This window comes from Bactrocera dorsalis, chromosome 1 (genome assembly GCF_023373825.1).
Source record: "Bactrocera dorsalis isolate Fly_Bdor chromosome 1, ASM2337382v1, whole genome shotgun sequence".
In the NCBI taxonomy this organism is placed as follows: domain Eukaryota; kingdom Metazoa; phylum Arthropoda; class Insecta; order Diptera; family Tephritidae; genus Bactrocera; species Bactrocera dorsalis.
In genome coordinates, this window is record NC_064303.1 from 90,859,987 (window position 1) to 90,877,632 (window position 17,646).

The 17,646-nt window shown below is 36.9% G+C and overlaps 1 protein-coding gene across 5 annotated transcripts in view; it reads right to left on the reverse strand.

The window, feature by feature from the left end:
* The window catches only part of LOC125780227 (kelch-like protein 17), a 49,021-nt gene continuing 31,375 nt past the window's right edge, over positions 1-17,646 (reverse strand). Inside the window, exons 3-7 of one of the 5 annotated variants that reach the window (XM_049462096.1) lie at positions 1,498-1,857; positions 1,119-1,432; positions 444-651; positions 284-385; positions 1-227 (exon numbers count right to left, since the gene is read on the reverse strand). In XM_049462096.1, the coding sequence (XP_049318053.1) occupies positions 18-227; positions 284-385; positions 444-651; positions 1,119-1,432; positions 1,498-1,857 (1,194 nt within the window). In that variant the 3' untranslated portion in view covers positions 1-17. Of the gene's footprint in view, positions 228-259; positions 386-443; positions 652-1,118; positions 1,433-1,497; positions 1,858-8,671; positions 8,897-8,952; positions 9,055-9,112; positions 9,321-9,709; positions 10,012-10,083; positions 10,444-17,646 lie in introns of those variants that run through there. The other 4 variants (XM_049462124.1, XM_049462089.1, XM_049462120.1 and 1 more) reach the window with 4 other exon arrangements.

The following is a 17,646-nucleotide window of genomic DNA, read 5'->3' on the forward strand; positions in this document are numbered from 1 at the left end:
ATAATAATATTATTTATTCATTTCATTGACACTAAGGCTACAGGCACAATACAACGGAATAATCCATCTACATTGTGTAATGAACACTTTTCTACCCAACGGTCATTATGCTCGTCATAGACTGATACACTTGGTACGTTATCAGATTCAAGGCGACCAAAAAGCCATAGCTTATTGTCTAACGACATGCCTGCAATTCGAGCCCAGTCAGAATTCAAACAACAAATCTGCGCAAAATAATCAGTTTGAAACCAAACGATTGGCAAAAATCAACTTAATTTACCTTAGACCAGGTGTTTCGCTCAGGATCATAACGTTCAACACTTTGTCTACGGTTAGCAGAATACGTGTCTAAAACATAAATATGACCTTTATGTACTTTTACCTGTAATGTAAAATCTGGCAATATATCAATCATTATATAATATTTTATTCTAACTTACATGAGGAAGAACACGACATTCCATCATATCAGCGCAAGAAGTCCAAATATTCGAATCCGGGTTGTAGCATTCGACGAGTTTTAAGGCTCTTAGTGGAGTATTTGTACCGCCCATTATATAAATTTTGTTATTTAAAGTCACTGCTCCGGCGCTATGTCTTTCAACAATCAAACTGCTCACGGACTCCCAACCATCGGATGGTGTATATCTGGAAATCAACAAACAACATGAGTTATAAATATAATATCGAAATTGATATGAAAAGCATTGCGTTTGTTAGCTTAATGAGCGTCAACTTAGAAATTGTCTGATTTGCAAACTTGAAGTATTCTAAAGAAGTCTTTGGCAAGACAGATGGTGTGGGTGTACTTAAAGTCAGAGGCAGTTATCTGACGAGGCAACGCTAAAACGTTTTATGATCCGCTGTGCAGGCTATGTATTCTGTCGGTTTCACTTTATAAAGTTTTTGGAGTTGATATCTTAAGAGTAAGCGCCTTGACTCAATACTCTCTTTCCTAAATATACATATAAGTACTTTATTTTGTACACCATCTACATTACTCTAAGGCAACTTATCTAAAATCCTTTCACCATTAAAGATAAAGGTTACCTGAAATTGTTAAAGCTCACAACCGCCAACGTTAGGCAATTCGTTACAGAATTATACATATTTACCTTTCCACCGACGGCAAAACTTTTCCACCCTCTAAACCACGCTCGTAACCACCAATCGCGAAGATTTTACCATCTATTTCGACAACACTATGTCCACATCTTGCTTGCTTCATGGCGCACAAATTTTGCCATGTCTTATTTCGTATATTCAAGCTGCGGACGATGTTAGATACGTCACCACTTTTATAACCACCAATAAATAATATATTTTCATCCTTTAAAATCGTCCCATAATCAAAGTAATCGATTTCCAAATTTTCATATTCCCGCCACTTATCCTCAGCTTTGTTATATTGCAGCAGCTTGTGATAAAACTATTCCAAAAATATTAGGCGTAGTTAGGTATAGTTTTTGAATATAAGCCACAGTGTGCTCTTACCCCTACTCGGAAAATCGCCAGGAATGTTTTCTCACACGTAGCACGTGGTTCTGTAAATCTCATATTTAGCTTTGTTCGTACTGCAGACTCTCCGATCCACGTTAGCGCCTTGAAGACCAGCAGCTCACAACCAGGTAACGGCTGAATGTGTGTCAACAGAAAGTCCACATCGAATTGGGTAAGCCGGAGACAAGACATTAAAAGTGGCAGTGCCTCCTGACGTGCAGGAACATCGTAATTGAACCAGCGTTTTATGGCATCATAGGCATCTTCCTCACGAGTTATATGCAAATTGTCAGATTCCAGAATACGTTGCAATTTTTCTACATCAAAACTCAGAAACTCAACGCCTCGACTGATCTAGTATTATTAGAGAATGTCTGTTAGACAATTACCGCTCTTATGAGGTATTATACTTACCTCCATGAAGTTCTCTATTTCGTATTCCATGAAGCGATTCTGCTCACTGGTATTGCTCTGAAGAGCTGGTCCTTCCATACAACTTGTGGCCATGTAGTTAATGGACTTTGATTCCTTTGTAATAAAAAAATATTGAATACAAGTTTTAAATAATTAAATTCAACTCGACTTTCAAGTTATCTAGTGTATCCGTATCTATACAGATGTTTGAAATAAGTTGTCAATCCATCAGATACCGAATATGTAGTGTCAAGTCCCTACCGCTCACTTTTTATACTCTTGCAACCAGTTGCTACAGAGTATTATAGTGTTGATCACCTAACGATTGCACGTATCTACTTAAGCTAAGCGAGACTTATATGGTATAGGGGGGTTTTATATATACTTATAAATTATCAGGGTGACGAGAAAAGTTGAAATCCGGTTAAATGTCTGTTCGTCCGTCCGTCTGTCCATCCATTCAAGCTGTAACTTGAGTAAACGTTGAGATATTTCGATGAAACGTGGTATGTGAGTTCCCTTGTACAAAGAAAATTTCGAGTTTATAGATGCACGTAATCGGACCACTGCCATGCCCACAAAACGCCATTAACCGTAAACTTATATTATCACTACTAACCACTAAATTCAGGCATAAAGCTGTAATTTGGTAGTGAGAATCGCTAGAAAGGGGCACCTGTGTGCAAAGATTTTTAAACAAGTTGGCGTGGTCCCGGCCTCTAACAAGCTATTTGTTACAAATCTCTTAAACCACTTAAGCTCCAACAACCAAATTTGCTGAGTCCAAATCTTATAAAATGGATGAAATCGGAGGAAAGACTTGCTAACTTCCTATATAACGGTAACTAAATACGCTAGAGACATTAAATTTTACCACCGAGATGGTATGACGCTGGAAGTGGCACCACACACTTTTTGGTGAAATCCCATAACTCAGGACTCGACCAATCGAAGTCGACCAAATTTAGAACGTGGGATTTTTCTTACATTCTTATGTCACATTGTGAAAAAAGACGAAATCAAGCAACAAACACGCCCACTTTCCATCTAGCACAATTTTAAATTTCACTTGATTCGCAACTAAGAAAACTTCGGAATAAATCGGAATGTCCTTTTCTTCGGCACCTGGCCGAAAAATAGCTAAGATTGATTGGTAATTGGTAGATCCGCAAACCCTCGTTGCTTCAAGGGGTTTGAAAAGCCATTGGAATATGCTAACTTGCAAAAGTCTTGGATGAATTCACGGCTTTTCTTCCGCTGCTTCCATCATTCGTTAAGTAAGCAGATAATTTGCTGTCCATGGGTGTAAATCCCATAAGACTGCTCAAGTTAGGATACCGGAATAAACTGTTATGGAACATTGTATCACAAGAAAACGTTCCGGTTAAGAGTAATTTGAAAGGACATTCAATTCGTCTTGCTGCTTAAATTAGCCAAGAGCTCTACTTTTAAAAGCTTGGAAAATGTAGTATAAAACAGTGAGACGATGATCAATACAACAGCAAAGCTGGAAATTCCATTGTTCGATTCGATAACAATGAAACACTTCGAGAGGTACAATCGTTATTGTCCAAGGTGGGTGGTGTGGACGTCCCCAGTGGAGTCATCGAAAATTAGAATGACGATACGGTACGGAAGATGATGAAGATTTCGAAGTGTCTGACAATGAAGTTGGAGAACCAGTTATCGAGGAAGGTATGCGACAAAAAAAATGAAGATAAAGTGATATGAAAACAATGATGCAAATCAGAAGCTATTACACAAAAACAAAAGAATTAACAAACAAGTCTCGACCGCTTCTTTAAACCATCCCTTACAAATTAATATGTACATTTGTATGTATAACGTTTAAAAGTACAAACTAAATCCAAGTTTTTGTTTTGCAACGAGTAAAAGTGAGTCATGCTAATAATTTAAACGTATTATATCACCAAAATTATATTTATCTGCAACTGGTTATATTTTTGTTAATACATACGGATATATATTTGCGCTATAAACTTGCTTGATTTACCGGCAACTGATATAACTGCACTGATCTCAAAGCACAATTCAGACAGAACTGAACTTAACCGCTTTGCTGCTCACGCTATACTGCAGCTAAAACATTTTTCTAAAACTACGGTACAGCGATAACTTAGGGAAGTGATCTCTTTAAATTTTTTCAGTCTCTTTGTTGAGAAGTTTAAAGAGTATAGCATGGCTTAGCCCTAGCATGGATAACATGATACGAGACTCTTTGATTCGAGAAAGAGCTGTCAAAACTCGCATTTTTTATAACATTTGCCAATGATGCCACTGCTGAAAAAGATTAGATTAGGTGTTTAATAAATTATACAAAACACTAAATTAAACACTTTGAAAATGCATACATATGTATATAAATGCTAAAATGCAAAATCATTAATTAATTTACATAAACATAATTTCGTTAAGTAATTATAGCGGTTTACTTCTGGCATCCCGCCTTTTCTAATATCAGCTGTTCAAAATTCCCTGATTTCTATTGCTGTCAAATAATCAGGGAGCGCGTTTGAGAGAGAAATGAGACCCAATGCGAAAGTCTTGTATCATGTTATCCATGCCGACGTTAAGCCCTGCCGTATCAAACGAAATTTGGCAAAAATTATGGCCGTACTGACAACTTAGGAAGCAGTTGTACGCCTTTGCTTTCAATCAACTGATTGGTTTCTACAGGAAAATCCAATTTTCTCGAACACAGAACCGATGAAGAGTTTTTCACTTACATTGAAACAGCGCAAATGAGTGCAACAACAATTATGTTGTCACTACGGAAGGGTGGCACGTCGCTCACCAAGTGAAGCAGTAAACAACAGCAAAGAGAAAATACGCCACATTTAACATTTTGTCTTCGATAGACAGACTGAACTGTGTAATAGCACATCACGAGCAAATTTGTTTCGTATGGAAGTCCAATTGTTGAAAATAATAATTTAAATCTTCAAAACCGTCCGTCTTTAAGTCTCTAAAAGCTAAAAATTGCAGAAAAAGCACTTTGAAACTATTTAAATTCGGTTGTCAAACAAGATGACACAATAAACACCCTATGGAACTCATTATAACTTGAAAATAGCAAACAAATCGATCCAGTTCTAAAGTGGTTGCTTGCGGCTGATGAAAAGACGATGACGATAACGTCTAACGAGAACGGGCATTTCAATCGCATTGAGCTGGAGCAAAATCAACGAAGAAAAGTCGCTGTTTCATCTACTATAAACTGCTCCGCTGCGACTAAACTCATAATTGGAAAACATACTGTGAACAATTGAAAACAGCTTTTTGCTTGATGTTATGTATATGTGTCCTGACCTACGAAAAGGGGGCTTAGGTGTCAAAAAATCAAAAAAATCTATTTTCACTTTTTAGTTGATTCGGATGGAAGATGAGATTTTTAACAGCTGTTTCCCAGAAAAATATTTTTCGCACGTTAGCTCCCTTTTCGTAGACCAGGTCACAAATATATAACAAGTATAGAAGGGCTAAGTCGAGTGCAACCGAACATTTAAAACTCCTGCAAATTGCAAGAATCAAAGCCAGGGAAATACTTTAAGGTGTAAAACCAGTAATATAAAGTAAAATCAGCCCGATGTTCGAAAATTCTGATATTAGTTATATAAATGTATCTATGAGTATTTTAGCACAAAGATACATTGTTATGACGCGCCATCTTACTTTTCTTGATAATTCACACATTGCCCGATATATGCGATACAAAGTTTTCCGGAAGCTCGACAATATTTATATAAAGTATATGGAGGCTACGCGAAGTATTGGTTCGATTCAACTTCACGCCAATAACTTCTTATTTATATCTCATCAGCTTTTAACACGGCAGCACTCTAGCTAGAACTGTGGCTGTTGGACCATCCTGCAGCTATATGCAGCCTTATAAACTAAGTCGTAAAAAAAAACTTCGCCACTCGAACATTTTCCCAACTTCGAATATCGCTGTCTAGCTAATTCTGCTTATTTGCAATGAGAGGAGACTAAAACCATCGATAGTCGCATCGTTTGTTTTGCTGCTCTACTTGACCCCATTTAAATACGTATGTCACACAAGGTAACTCACAAAAAAGCGCTAAGGATCTCATTTCCACTTGCAAATCACTGCTAAGTCGCAGCAAAATGGATCCATTTCTGTAGCGGATGTTAACAGGTAATAACGGGTGATTTTTTTGAGGTTAGGATTTTCATGCGTTAGTATTTGACAGATCACGTGGGATTTCAGACATGGTGTCAAAGAGAAAGATGCTCAGTATGCTTTGACATTTCATCATGAATAGACTTACTAACGAGCAACGCTTGCAAATCATTGAATTTTATTACCAAAATCAGTGTTCGGTTCGAAATGTGTTTCGCGCACAATTTTTGTTCAGCGATGAGGCTCATTTCTGGTTGAATGGCTACGTAAATAAGCAAAATTGCCGCATTTGGGGTGAAGAGCAACCAGAAGCCGTTCAAGAACTGCCCATGCATCCCGAAAAATGCACTGTTTGGTGTGGTTTGTACGCTGGTGGAATCATTGGACCGTATTTTTTCAAAGATGCTGTTGGACGCAACGTTACGGTGAATGGCGATCGCTATCGTTCGATGCTAACAAACTTTTTGTTGCCAAAAATGGAAGAACTGAACTTGGTTGACATGTGGTTTCAACAAGATGGCGCTACATGCCACACAGCTCGCGATTCTATGGCCATTTTGAGGGAAAACTTCGGACAACAATTCATCTCAAGAAATGGACCCGTAAGTTGGCCACCAAGATCATGCGATTTAACGCCTTTAGACTATTTTTTGTGGGGCTACGTCAAGTCTAAAGTCTACAGAAATAAGCCAGCAACTATTCCAGCTTTGGAAGACAACATTTCCGAAGAAATTCGGGCTATTCCGGCCGAAATGCTCGAAAAAGTTGCCCAAAATTGGACTTTCCGAATGGACCACCTAAGACGCAGCCGCGGTCAACATTTAAATGAAATTATCTTCAAAAAGTAAATGTCATGAACCAATCTAACGTTTCAAATAAAGAACCGATGAGATTTTGCAAATTTTATGCGTTTTTTTTTTTAAAAAAGTTATCAAGCTCTTAAAAAATCACCCTATAGAAACTTGATCACTTACGTACCTTGAGTTACCCTGCTACGGAGCTAAACTCATACCTCGGAACTGTAGTGTGAACATTTTTACTGTCTGAAGCAATCGCCCAGTAGCAGTCAGTACTAGCTAATAGGAGAAGACTACTGGTGGCCAGATCATACACATTGGCACCCGTATATATATACATATACATATAAATATACATATATATATATATATATATATATATATATATATACATATTATTTATTATTTATTATTTAGATGAATTTTTTATTGTTGCTTGTCTTTCGCAATCAGCGGCCACCATGGCGTATGCGCAATAACTTGAACAGAGTATATATTTTAGAGTAGAACCGTATCACTATATAAATGAATATGTAACATATAGATATGTTTGCAGTTTATAACATTATTTGTCATAAACTCAGGCATTATTAGTAAGCTGAATTCCGCTGAAAAATAACTTTAAATGAGTTCAATGACTGCATCACTCATGAATTGGGCCAATTTGCATTTCAACACCAATTGTAAGCAAAAATCGATAAATAATCTTTGCATATACTCGTAACTATATATACATAAGAGTTTTGAAATGAAAAGAAAGTTGAATTTACGTCGTGTTAAAAATCATTTATTTTCAATTTTTCTACTTTTTTTTCAATGTAACGCAGTTTGATAAACAACATTTTTTGGTTTCCATTCCGGTGCGCAAATGTGCAGAGCAGATGGTTTTCCAACTCGGAAACACGCCACATATAACTGACGCGCACTCATATAATTGTAGTTACGATAATTTGACCAATGTTGCCATAAACATTCGTGATGAGTTCATATTTCGTTGAAGTGAATTGACAAAAGGCAGATGAAATTGATATCAAACCACTGGAACCGAAATTTGCCTATTTCCAATTCTTAGCGAATATTGTACGATGTTATTTGTTTTCGCCAATGTCATTTTTCTTCGTAGTTTATAATTGACGCGGATTTGAAGGCTGATATGTCGAAATGATCATGGCGAAAAGTGTGCGAATTTGCATTTGCATTCGAAGTAGCTATCGCATCGGCATCGTTTGATTCCAGTGATTATCATGTTCCTGCAATTGTAATTGCTAGCATGCTTCTCAAAAAGTTGCATACACTCTATCATCCACAGTACGCAATGACTCAAATGAAACTGAACCACGTACATTTATCAATAGCAACCGAAGGTATAAGCAATCATTGTTTTTCGGATGGACTGTGTAAATTCGTCCCAACGAATTGGTTGAGAACACACCTGGGTGTCAATCTACTGGTTGGCCGTGCTTTCTGCGTAACAAGGCATTTCCAAAGAGAGCAATGTTCTCACAAACGAATCACTGACGCAAGTTGAGAAAAAGCTCGTCAATGTCTATTTTGTTGTTGGTGTTTCCGCTGGATATACTATATCCTGGATATGGATATACAGGCGTTGTTGAGTTATGCGCTTAGCAACACATTTTACGATTAATTTTTATATTATAGAGGCGACTTTCGTAATTTTTTCTTACATAAAAACTCTCCTAATAATAACAAATACAACAAAAAAAGAATTAGTGAAATCGGTCATTCGCACGTGATGCCGTGACCAAGAGAAAAAAGGATAAATTTTTATATATATACATAGATTATTTATTCATTTCAACGACAGTAAAGCTATAGGCACAACACGACAGAAACATTTCCTTCCATTGGGTAAAGAGCACTTTTTTACCCATCGTTCATCGTCCTCGTCGTAGAACGATATATTTAATATGTCCTCAGATGTAAACCGACCAAAAAGCCATAGTTTATTGTCTAACGACATGCCTGCAATACGAGCCCAGTCAGCATTCAAGCAATAAATCTGCGCAAAATAATCAGTTTGAAACCAAACGATTGGCAAAAATCAACTTAATTTACCTTAGACCAGATGTTGTGTTGAGGATCATAACGTTCAACACTTTGGCTACTGTTAGCAGAATACGTGTCTAAAACATAAATATGACCTTTATGTACTTTTACCTGTAATGTAAAATCTGGCAATATATCAATCATTATATAATATTTTATTCTAACTTACATGAGGAAGAACACGACATTCTGTCATATCCGCGCAAGAAGTCCAAATATTCGAATCCGGGTTGTAGCATTCGACGAGTTTTAAGGCTCTTAGTGGAGTATTTGTACCGCCCATTATATAAACTTTGTTATTTAAAGTCACAGCTCCGGCGCTATGTCTTTCAACAATCAAACTGCTCACGGACTCCCAACCATCGGATGGTGTATATCTGGAAATCAACAAACAAAATGAGTTATAAATATAATATCGAAATTGATATGAAAAGCATTGCGTTTGTTAGCTTAATGAGCGTCAACTTAGAAATTGTCTGATTTGCAAACTTGTAGTATTCTAAAGAAGTCGCTGGAAATGTCAGATCGTGTGGGTGTACTTAAAGTCAGAGGCAATTATTTGAGGAGGCAACGCTAAAACGTTTCTAGATTTTACTTAATACCCTCTTTCCAAAATATATAAGCATTTTGTTTTGTACATCATCCACATTACTCTAAGGCAACTTATCTAAAATGCTTTCACTAATAAGCTTAAGGTTAACCTGAAATTGTTAAAGCTCACAATCGCCATCGTTAAGTAATTCGTTACAGATTTATACATATTTACCTTTCCACCGACGACAAAACCTCTTCACCTTCTAAACCACCAATCGCGTAGATTTTACCATCTAATTCGACAACGCAATGTCCGCATCTTGCTTGGTTCATGGCGGGCAAATTTTGCCATGTCTTATTTCGTATATTCAAGCTGCGGACGATTTTGGATGAGACACCACTTTTACGACCGCCAATAAATATTAAATTATCATCCTCTAAAATCATACAATAATATGTATAATCGATTTCTAAACTCGCATAGTCTTGCCACTTATCCTCAGCTTTGTTATATTGCAGCAGATTGTGATTCATCTATTTAAAAATATTAGGCGTAGAAGAATTTAGGATTATAATTTCTGAATATAAGCCACAGTGTGTGCTTACCTCTGTTGAGCCAAGCGCCAGCAATGTTTTCTCACAAGTAGCACGTGGTTCTGTAAATCGAATATTTATCTTTGTTCGTGCTGCAGGCTCTCTGATCCACGAAATCGCCTTGAAGGCCAGCAGCTCACAACCAGATAACGGCTGAATGTGTGTCAACAGAAAGTCCGCATCAAATTGGGTAAGCCGGAGAGATGCTATTAAAATTGGTAGTTGCTCTTGACGTGCAGGTTCATCGTAATTGAACCAGCGTTTTATGGCATCATAGGCATCTTCCTCACGAGTTATATTCAAATTGTCAGATTCCAGAATACGTTGCAATTTTTCTACATCAAAACTCAGAAACTCCACGCGTCGACTGATCTAGTATTATTAGAAACAAAATATCGAATACATAAGTACCGCTATTGCGAGGCATTATACTCACCTCCATGAAGTTCACTATTTCGTATTCGGTGAGTTTTTGCTTCAGCCGTTCACACTGTGTTTCTCGTTCAAGCACATAAGCACCCTGTAATGTGCATTCATTGGTATGTGTCGTGAGGTAGTCCACACAACTATTTATGGCATCGTTCAACTGCAAAACGATTGCCGCTTTTAACATGGCACCAACATTGTTAACGGTAATGGGGGCCTCTCCGGTGTAACAAAAGGTTATTAGACGCTCCAAAGTATCGCTATCGATATAATTTATCTCGATTACGGGATTATTGCCTTGCTCGCCTTTGAAAAGGTTCTCGAAGTAGGGACTCGCTGCTTCGAGTATCAAACGATGCGCTGGTACACTGTGCCATCCAAAAATTATAAATATTAAACTAAATCATTTTGTGTAAGCTGAGGACAAAGTAATACTTACACAGCCGTTGGGTTTGAAACTTTAAATGTCACATCAATTTTTGACTGTTTGTGGTAGAAACTAAGTATTTTCGCCATTAACTTCTCCATGAAACGGTTCTGCTCACTGGTATTACTCAGAAGAGCAGGTCCTTCCGTGCAACTCGTGGCCATTGCTAGTTAATGAACTTTTCTTCATTTTGTAATAAAAAAAACCATATGGAATAAAAAGTTTTAAATAATTAAATCGAAAAAAAAAATCGACTTTTGCTTTCAAGTTATCAAGTAAACTTTTAGTTTATAGATTAATACAAACTTCCGATATTCGAACCTTCCTCCTCCTCAAATCAAAACTATATGAATATTTTTTTAATACATTTGAAAATCCCCCAAATCCTAAACACAAACGCTGATCCCAATTTCTTTATAATTTTTTTAAATTTAACAATTTTTGGTTTACTATTTCTCGATTTATAATAAATAATACATTTCGATGTTTTAATATATGTATGGCGAAAGATTTAGAAGTAAAGCATTATGGCTCGTCTTACAGGCGAAGCGTTGTGAACGATCGCCCGAATGAGCAAAACAAACAAAATATGCTGGCAGGGAATTCAATATCGGTTCTCATTTTTTACTCGAGGAAATTAAAAGTACCGCGAGTGCTTCGATTTCTAATAAGTACGCCATGATAATAATTAATCGTAGCAAATATCGGAAATGATTCAGCGCTATAACCACTTATATAGAATCTGCTCTCATTATCGATTGTCCAGTGATAATGACATTTCATTGATTGGAAGTTAGTGAAGTTATTGCGTTTTAAGTGTCAGTATGTTTGTATTATCGGTACGAAAATGAGCTTCTAACAAAAAGCCAATATTAAATTTTGTTTTAAAAGTGATAAATTTTTTTCCGAAACGCTTCAATTGATGATTGCTTATCTTGTAGCAGAGCGCACGAGTGGTTTCAACGTTTTCAAAGTGGTCGTGAGGACATATATGACGACCAACATGTGGGTCAATCAAAATCCGTGATCACCGGAAATTCTATCGAAACTGCGCGTGATCAGACAAAAAATTTTTGGAAATTCCTAAAAATCGATTTGTCGCATTTTGATCGAACATTTGGGCTTACGAAAGGTGTGTGCACGGTTTGTTCAGCACAAATTGACTGACGACCAAAAATTGATCAGAATCCAACATTCGAAGGACAGATTGTGACCGATTATTTGACCAAAAATCACTTTTTAACCATTAACCACTCACCGTATTCACCTGATATTGCACCGTGCAACTTATTCCTTTTCGGAAAAATGCATTTGCCCATGAAAGGAAAGTGTTATGTAGACGTAGAGGCCACTCAAAAGGCTTACACCGGCATACTGACGGCCATAACGGCCAACGAGCTAAAACACTCGTCCGACATGCTTTTGGACCATGCAAAAAGCTATATTGAAGCAGAAGGTGACTATTTTGAACAAAATGTATGAAATGTATGAAGGGAAAAAAGTATTTTTTTCCTAAAAAATTAAATATTTTTTTTGTGTTTTTAAATTCATAAAAAATCCAGCAACACTGGTTCTGTAATGTTCACATAAAACATGCATTGTCATTATACTTCTTCTCTTTCTCACACTGGTTCTGTGATTTTTGTCATTCAACAAGTGCCGACGAACGCGAACAGTACAAGTAATTTTTCTCAAATTTTTTACAAGTGAACAAAAGAGAACAAAATATGGAACTGTGCAAGCCAGATATAAATAGCTTTTGCTACTGCTGTGGTCAATATGTCTCAACACATAAAATAAGGTGAAATTTTATAATTACGTTGGTGTTGCAAGTGCCGCAACACCATTGCCTCATTCGGACCACATTCCTGTGCCAAAGCTTCTAGCCCAGATATTTTCTCTTTTACGACTGCTCCGATATATCATGCACGTGATGATCCCCCATATGAGCCATCAGTATCTAATGAGCCAATTTTAATAAATCAAAATAAGCTTGATTCAATTGTTGCCAAGTTGGCATTAACACAGCATAAATCGGAAGAGCTGGCTTCCATATTGAAATCAAACAAATTGTTGGCACCCGGTGTGAAAGTCACAGCCTATCGAAGTCGTCAGACAACACTCCAAAGTTTATTCCTTGTAAATGATGAAAAAACTTCTGCATATTGCCCGGATGTAGGAAAATTGATGAACGCAATGGAAATAAAATATGAAGCAGATGAATGGAGATTATTTATTGACAGTTCAAAACTCAGCTTGAGGGCGGTTTTACTGCATAAGACCAATAAAAAACCTTTAGTTCCAATCGCCTATAGTACAGAAACGAAAGAAACATATGATGCACTGAAAAATAGTTTAAAAATGGTTAACTACACCAAACATATGTGGCGCATATGCTGCGATTTAAAAGTTGTAGCAATGCTTTGCGGTCTTCAAAGCGGCTATATAAAATATATGTGCTTTTTGTGCCACAGATGGAAACTCAGAGAGCACAGCAGGTTACAAGCGGCCAATATTATTCGTGAGCCTCTAGTGCCGAAGGAGAAGATATTGCTGCCTCCACTGAATATTCAACTTGGAATTGTTAAGAATTTTATCAAAACTGTCGCCAAAAGAGATGAAGTTTTCTTGTTTTTGAAACTAATTTAGCCGAGACTCAACGAAAGTAAAATTCACTCATTCATTTCCCATGGTTTTCCATCTTAACAAATTAATTTTTCCTGATATAAGAAAGCTGATTAAAACTGACGCATTCAACAATATTTTGATTAACGCTGAATTGAATGCATGGCAAGCAATCAAAGAAGTAATAGAAGGCTTGTTGGGAAAGCATCGTTCTAACAACTACGATGTTTCTGTCGCAAGCATGTTAAGAGCATTCTCGGAAATTGGTGTTCACATGTCCTTGAAAATCCATTATTTACATCATCATCTGGACTACTTCAGCAAACAATTGGCTACCGAATCTGATGAACAAGGTGAACGCTATCATCAAGTTGCTATGCCATTGGAAATGAGGTAATACTGATTTTTTATTTTTTCAAACTCATTTTAATAAAACAAAAACTTACAGATCTAGAGGCAAAAAGTCGCCGAGTGCAATAATTGCGGAAATTTGCTGGTGAAGTAAGCTTGTGTGGCAAGACAGGGATGATCTTGATGACAAAGAATTTTCAGGAGATGCAGAAGGGCCAACAGTGGAGTCACACATTGATATTATGTGTGGTTCAGAGACTGTTGATAGCGATGAATGCGATACCACTAGTCCCGAACAACCACCACCGAAAAAGTCTAGGCAATATTTATTAAAATAAATAAAAATAAATAAATAAAATAAAATTATAAAAATTATAAAAATGTTTACTTTATTTTTTTAGTAGTTTATGGCCAGAAGTCTGGAGTTATTGGGGAAAGTTTATAAAAAAAAGGCGATAAATGACACTTTTTTGAATAAAAACAAATAGAAATTGTAATTCTTAATTTTTCTAAATTTGTTTCAACAAAATCGGACAAGTTGTTCGCGAGTTATGTTAAACTACGTTTTTGCCAAAATGTTACAACTAAGCGAAAAAACATCAAGATAAGGAACAAATTTAAAAGGTCATAAAAAAAACTAACACATACGAACGCCAAACCCTTTGAGGGTTTTACTATACTGACCTAGTACCATCACCCTGACTTGGAATTTCTCACCCCCCAGACAATAATCCCAAAAATGTTCCACAGTGTAATTTAACACAACCGTCTTAATACACGCGGTACGAAATTTAAAATAACCGTCGTTAAATACGGAAAGGTACTATGGATAAGCTTGTGTATCGAAATTTTCATAAAAATGAAAACTGATCTGTCACACTGCTGAAGTGACAGTTCATTGTATGCAATATATTGTATTCCATATGCAATATGGAGTCTCCAGCGACAATACAGCAATACTGCGAGTATACCTTAAACTTTTGCCTGTCGAGATACCCCGTTACCTAAATACTTACATTTTTATTTTTTTGGTCATGAAAAGTGTTGACAATATTTAAAAAAAAACCATTAGGTCACACATAGCCACTTTTAGAATTATGTGGATATAAAAACAATAAAAGAACCTTACACATAATGTTTGTAAATTCTTCTACACGCAACGTATGTATGTACATACATATGTACAGAGGCTCACAGCTTATTTCATGCAGATTACATTATCAGTATACATACAATATATTGCCATTAAATGGAATATAATGACAAATAAAACAAGTAAGACAGGGCTGGGTTCGTGTGCAACCGATCATTTTAAACTCTTGCAACTTGCAAGAATCAAAGTCAGGGAAATACTTTATGGTATAAAACCAATCATATAAAGTAAAGTCAGCACGGTGTTCGAAAATCCTAATAAAGGGTGATTTTTTAAGAGCTTGATAACTTTTTAAAAAAAAAAAAACGCATAAAATTTGCAAAATCTCATCGGTTCTTTATTTGAAACGTTAGATTGGTTCATGACATTTACTTTTTGAAGATAATTTCATTTAAATGTTGACCGCGGCTGCGTCTTAGGTGGTCCATTCGGAAAGTCCAATTTTGGGCAACTTTTTCGAGCATTTCGGCCGGAATAGCCCGAATTTCTTCGGAAATGTTGTCTTCCAAAGCTGGAATAGTTGCTGGCTTATTTCTGTAGACTTTAGACTTGACGTAGCCCCACAAAAAATAGTCTAAAGGCGTTAAATCGCATGATCTTGGTGGCCAACTTACGGGTCCATTTCTTGAGATGAATTGTTGTCCGAAGTTTTCCCTCAAAATGGCCATAGAATCGCGAGCTGTGTGGCATGTAGCGCCATCTTGTTGAAACCACATGTCAACCAAGTTCAGTTCTTCCATTTTTGGCAACAAAAAGTTTGTTAGCATCGAACGATAGCGATCGCCATTCACCGTAACGTTGCGTCCAACAGCATCTTTGAAAAAATACGGTCCAATGATTCCACCAGCGTACAAACCACACCAAACAGTGCATTTTTCGGGATGCATGGGCAGTTCTTGAACGGCTTCTGGTTGCTCTTCACCCCAAATGCGGCAATTTTGCTTATTTACGTAGCCATTCAACCAGAAATGAGCCTCATCGCTGAACAAAATTTGTCGATAAAACACATTTCGAACCGAACACTGATTTTGGTAATAAAATTCAATGATTTGCAAGCGTTGCTCGTTAGTAAGTCTATTCATGATGAAATGTCAAAGCATACTGAGCATCTTTCTCTTTGACACCATGTCTGAAATCCCACGTGATCTGTCAAATACTAATGCATGAAAATCCTAACCTCAAAAAAATCACCCGTTATTAGTTATATAAATGTATATATTTTAGGCACAAAGATACATTGTTATGGTGCGCTATCTTACTTTCCTTGATATTTTACATATTGGCCGATATATGCGGTACAAAGACATTCGGTAGCTCGAAAATCTTCATGATAAGTATATGGAGGCTCAGGGAAGTATTGTTTCGATTCAATATAAAGGGTGATTTTTTAAGAGCTTGATAACTTTTTTTTAAAAAAAAACGCATAAAATTTGCAAAATCTCATCGGTTCTTTATTTGAAACGTTAGATTGGTTCATGACATTTACTTTTTGAAGATAATTTCATTTAAATGTTGACCGCGGCTGCGTCTTAGGTGGTCCATTCGGAAAGTCCAATTTTGGGCAACTTTTTCGAGCATTTCGGCCGGAATAGCCCGAATTTCTTCGGAAATGTTGTCTTCCAAAGCTGGAATAGTTGCTGGCTTATTTCTGTAGACTTTAGACTTGACGTAGCCCCACAAAAAATAGTCTAAAGGCGTTAAATCGCATGATCTTGGTGGCCAACTTACGGGTCCATTTCTTGAGATGAATTGTTGTCCGAAGTTTTCCCTCAAAATGGCCATAGAATCGCGAGCTGTGTGGCATGTAGCGCCATCTTGTTGAAACCACATGTCAACCAAGTTCAGTTCTTCCATTTTTGGCAACAAAAAGTTTGTTAGCATCGAACGATAGCGATCGCCATTCACCGTAACGTTGCGTCCAACAGCATCTTTGAAAAAATACGGTCCAATGATTCCACCAGCGTACAAACCACACCAAACAGTGCATTTTTCGGGATGCATGGGCAGTTCTTGAACGGCTTCTGGTTGCTCTTCACCCCAAATGCGGCAATTTTGCTTATTTACGTAGCCATTCAACCAGAAATGAGCCTCATCGCTGAACAAAATTTGTCGATAAAAAAGCGCGAAACACATTTCGAACCGAACACTGATTTCGGCAATAAAATTCAATGATTTGCAAGCGTTGCTCGTTAGTAAGTCTATTCATGATGAAATGTCAAAGCATACTGAGCATCTTTCTCTTTGACACCATGTCTGAAATCCCACGTGATCTGTCAAATACTAATGCATGAAAATCCTAACCTCAAAAAAATCACCCGTTACATATATATCACGCATTGACAGACATTTTCGATCATCTATAGGTACCGGTCTCTAAATATTCGGTATCGTGGGACTTGCAATTCACTCTTGAGTACGATCACTGAACCGTTAAATTTCTCTTTGTTTCTAATTCCAACAACTTCACGCCAATAACTTCTTATTTATATCTCATCAGCTTTTAACATGCGCCAAAAACGTACTAATATGCCGCGGGAATCGTATGACAAGGCTTTACAGGGTTCGTGGTAACAATTGTACGATGCGCGCGGCA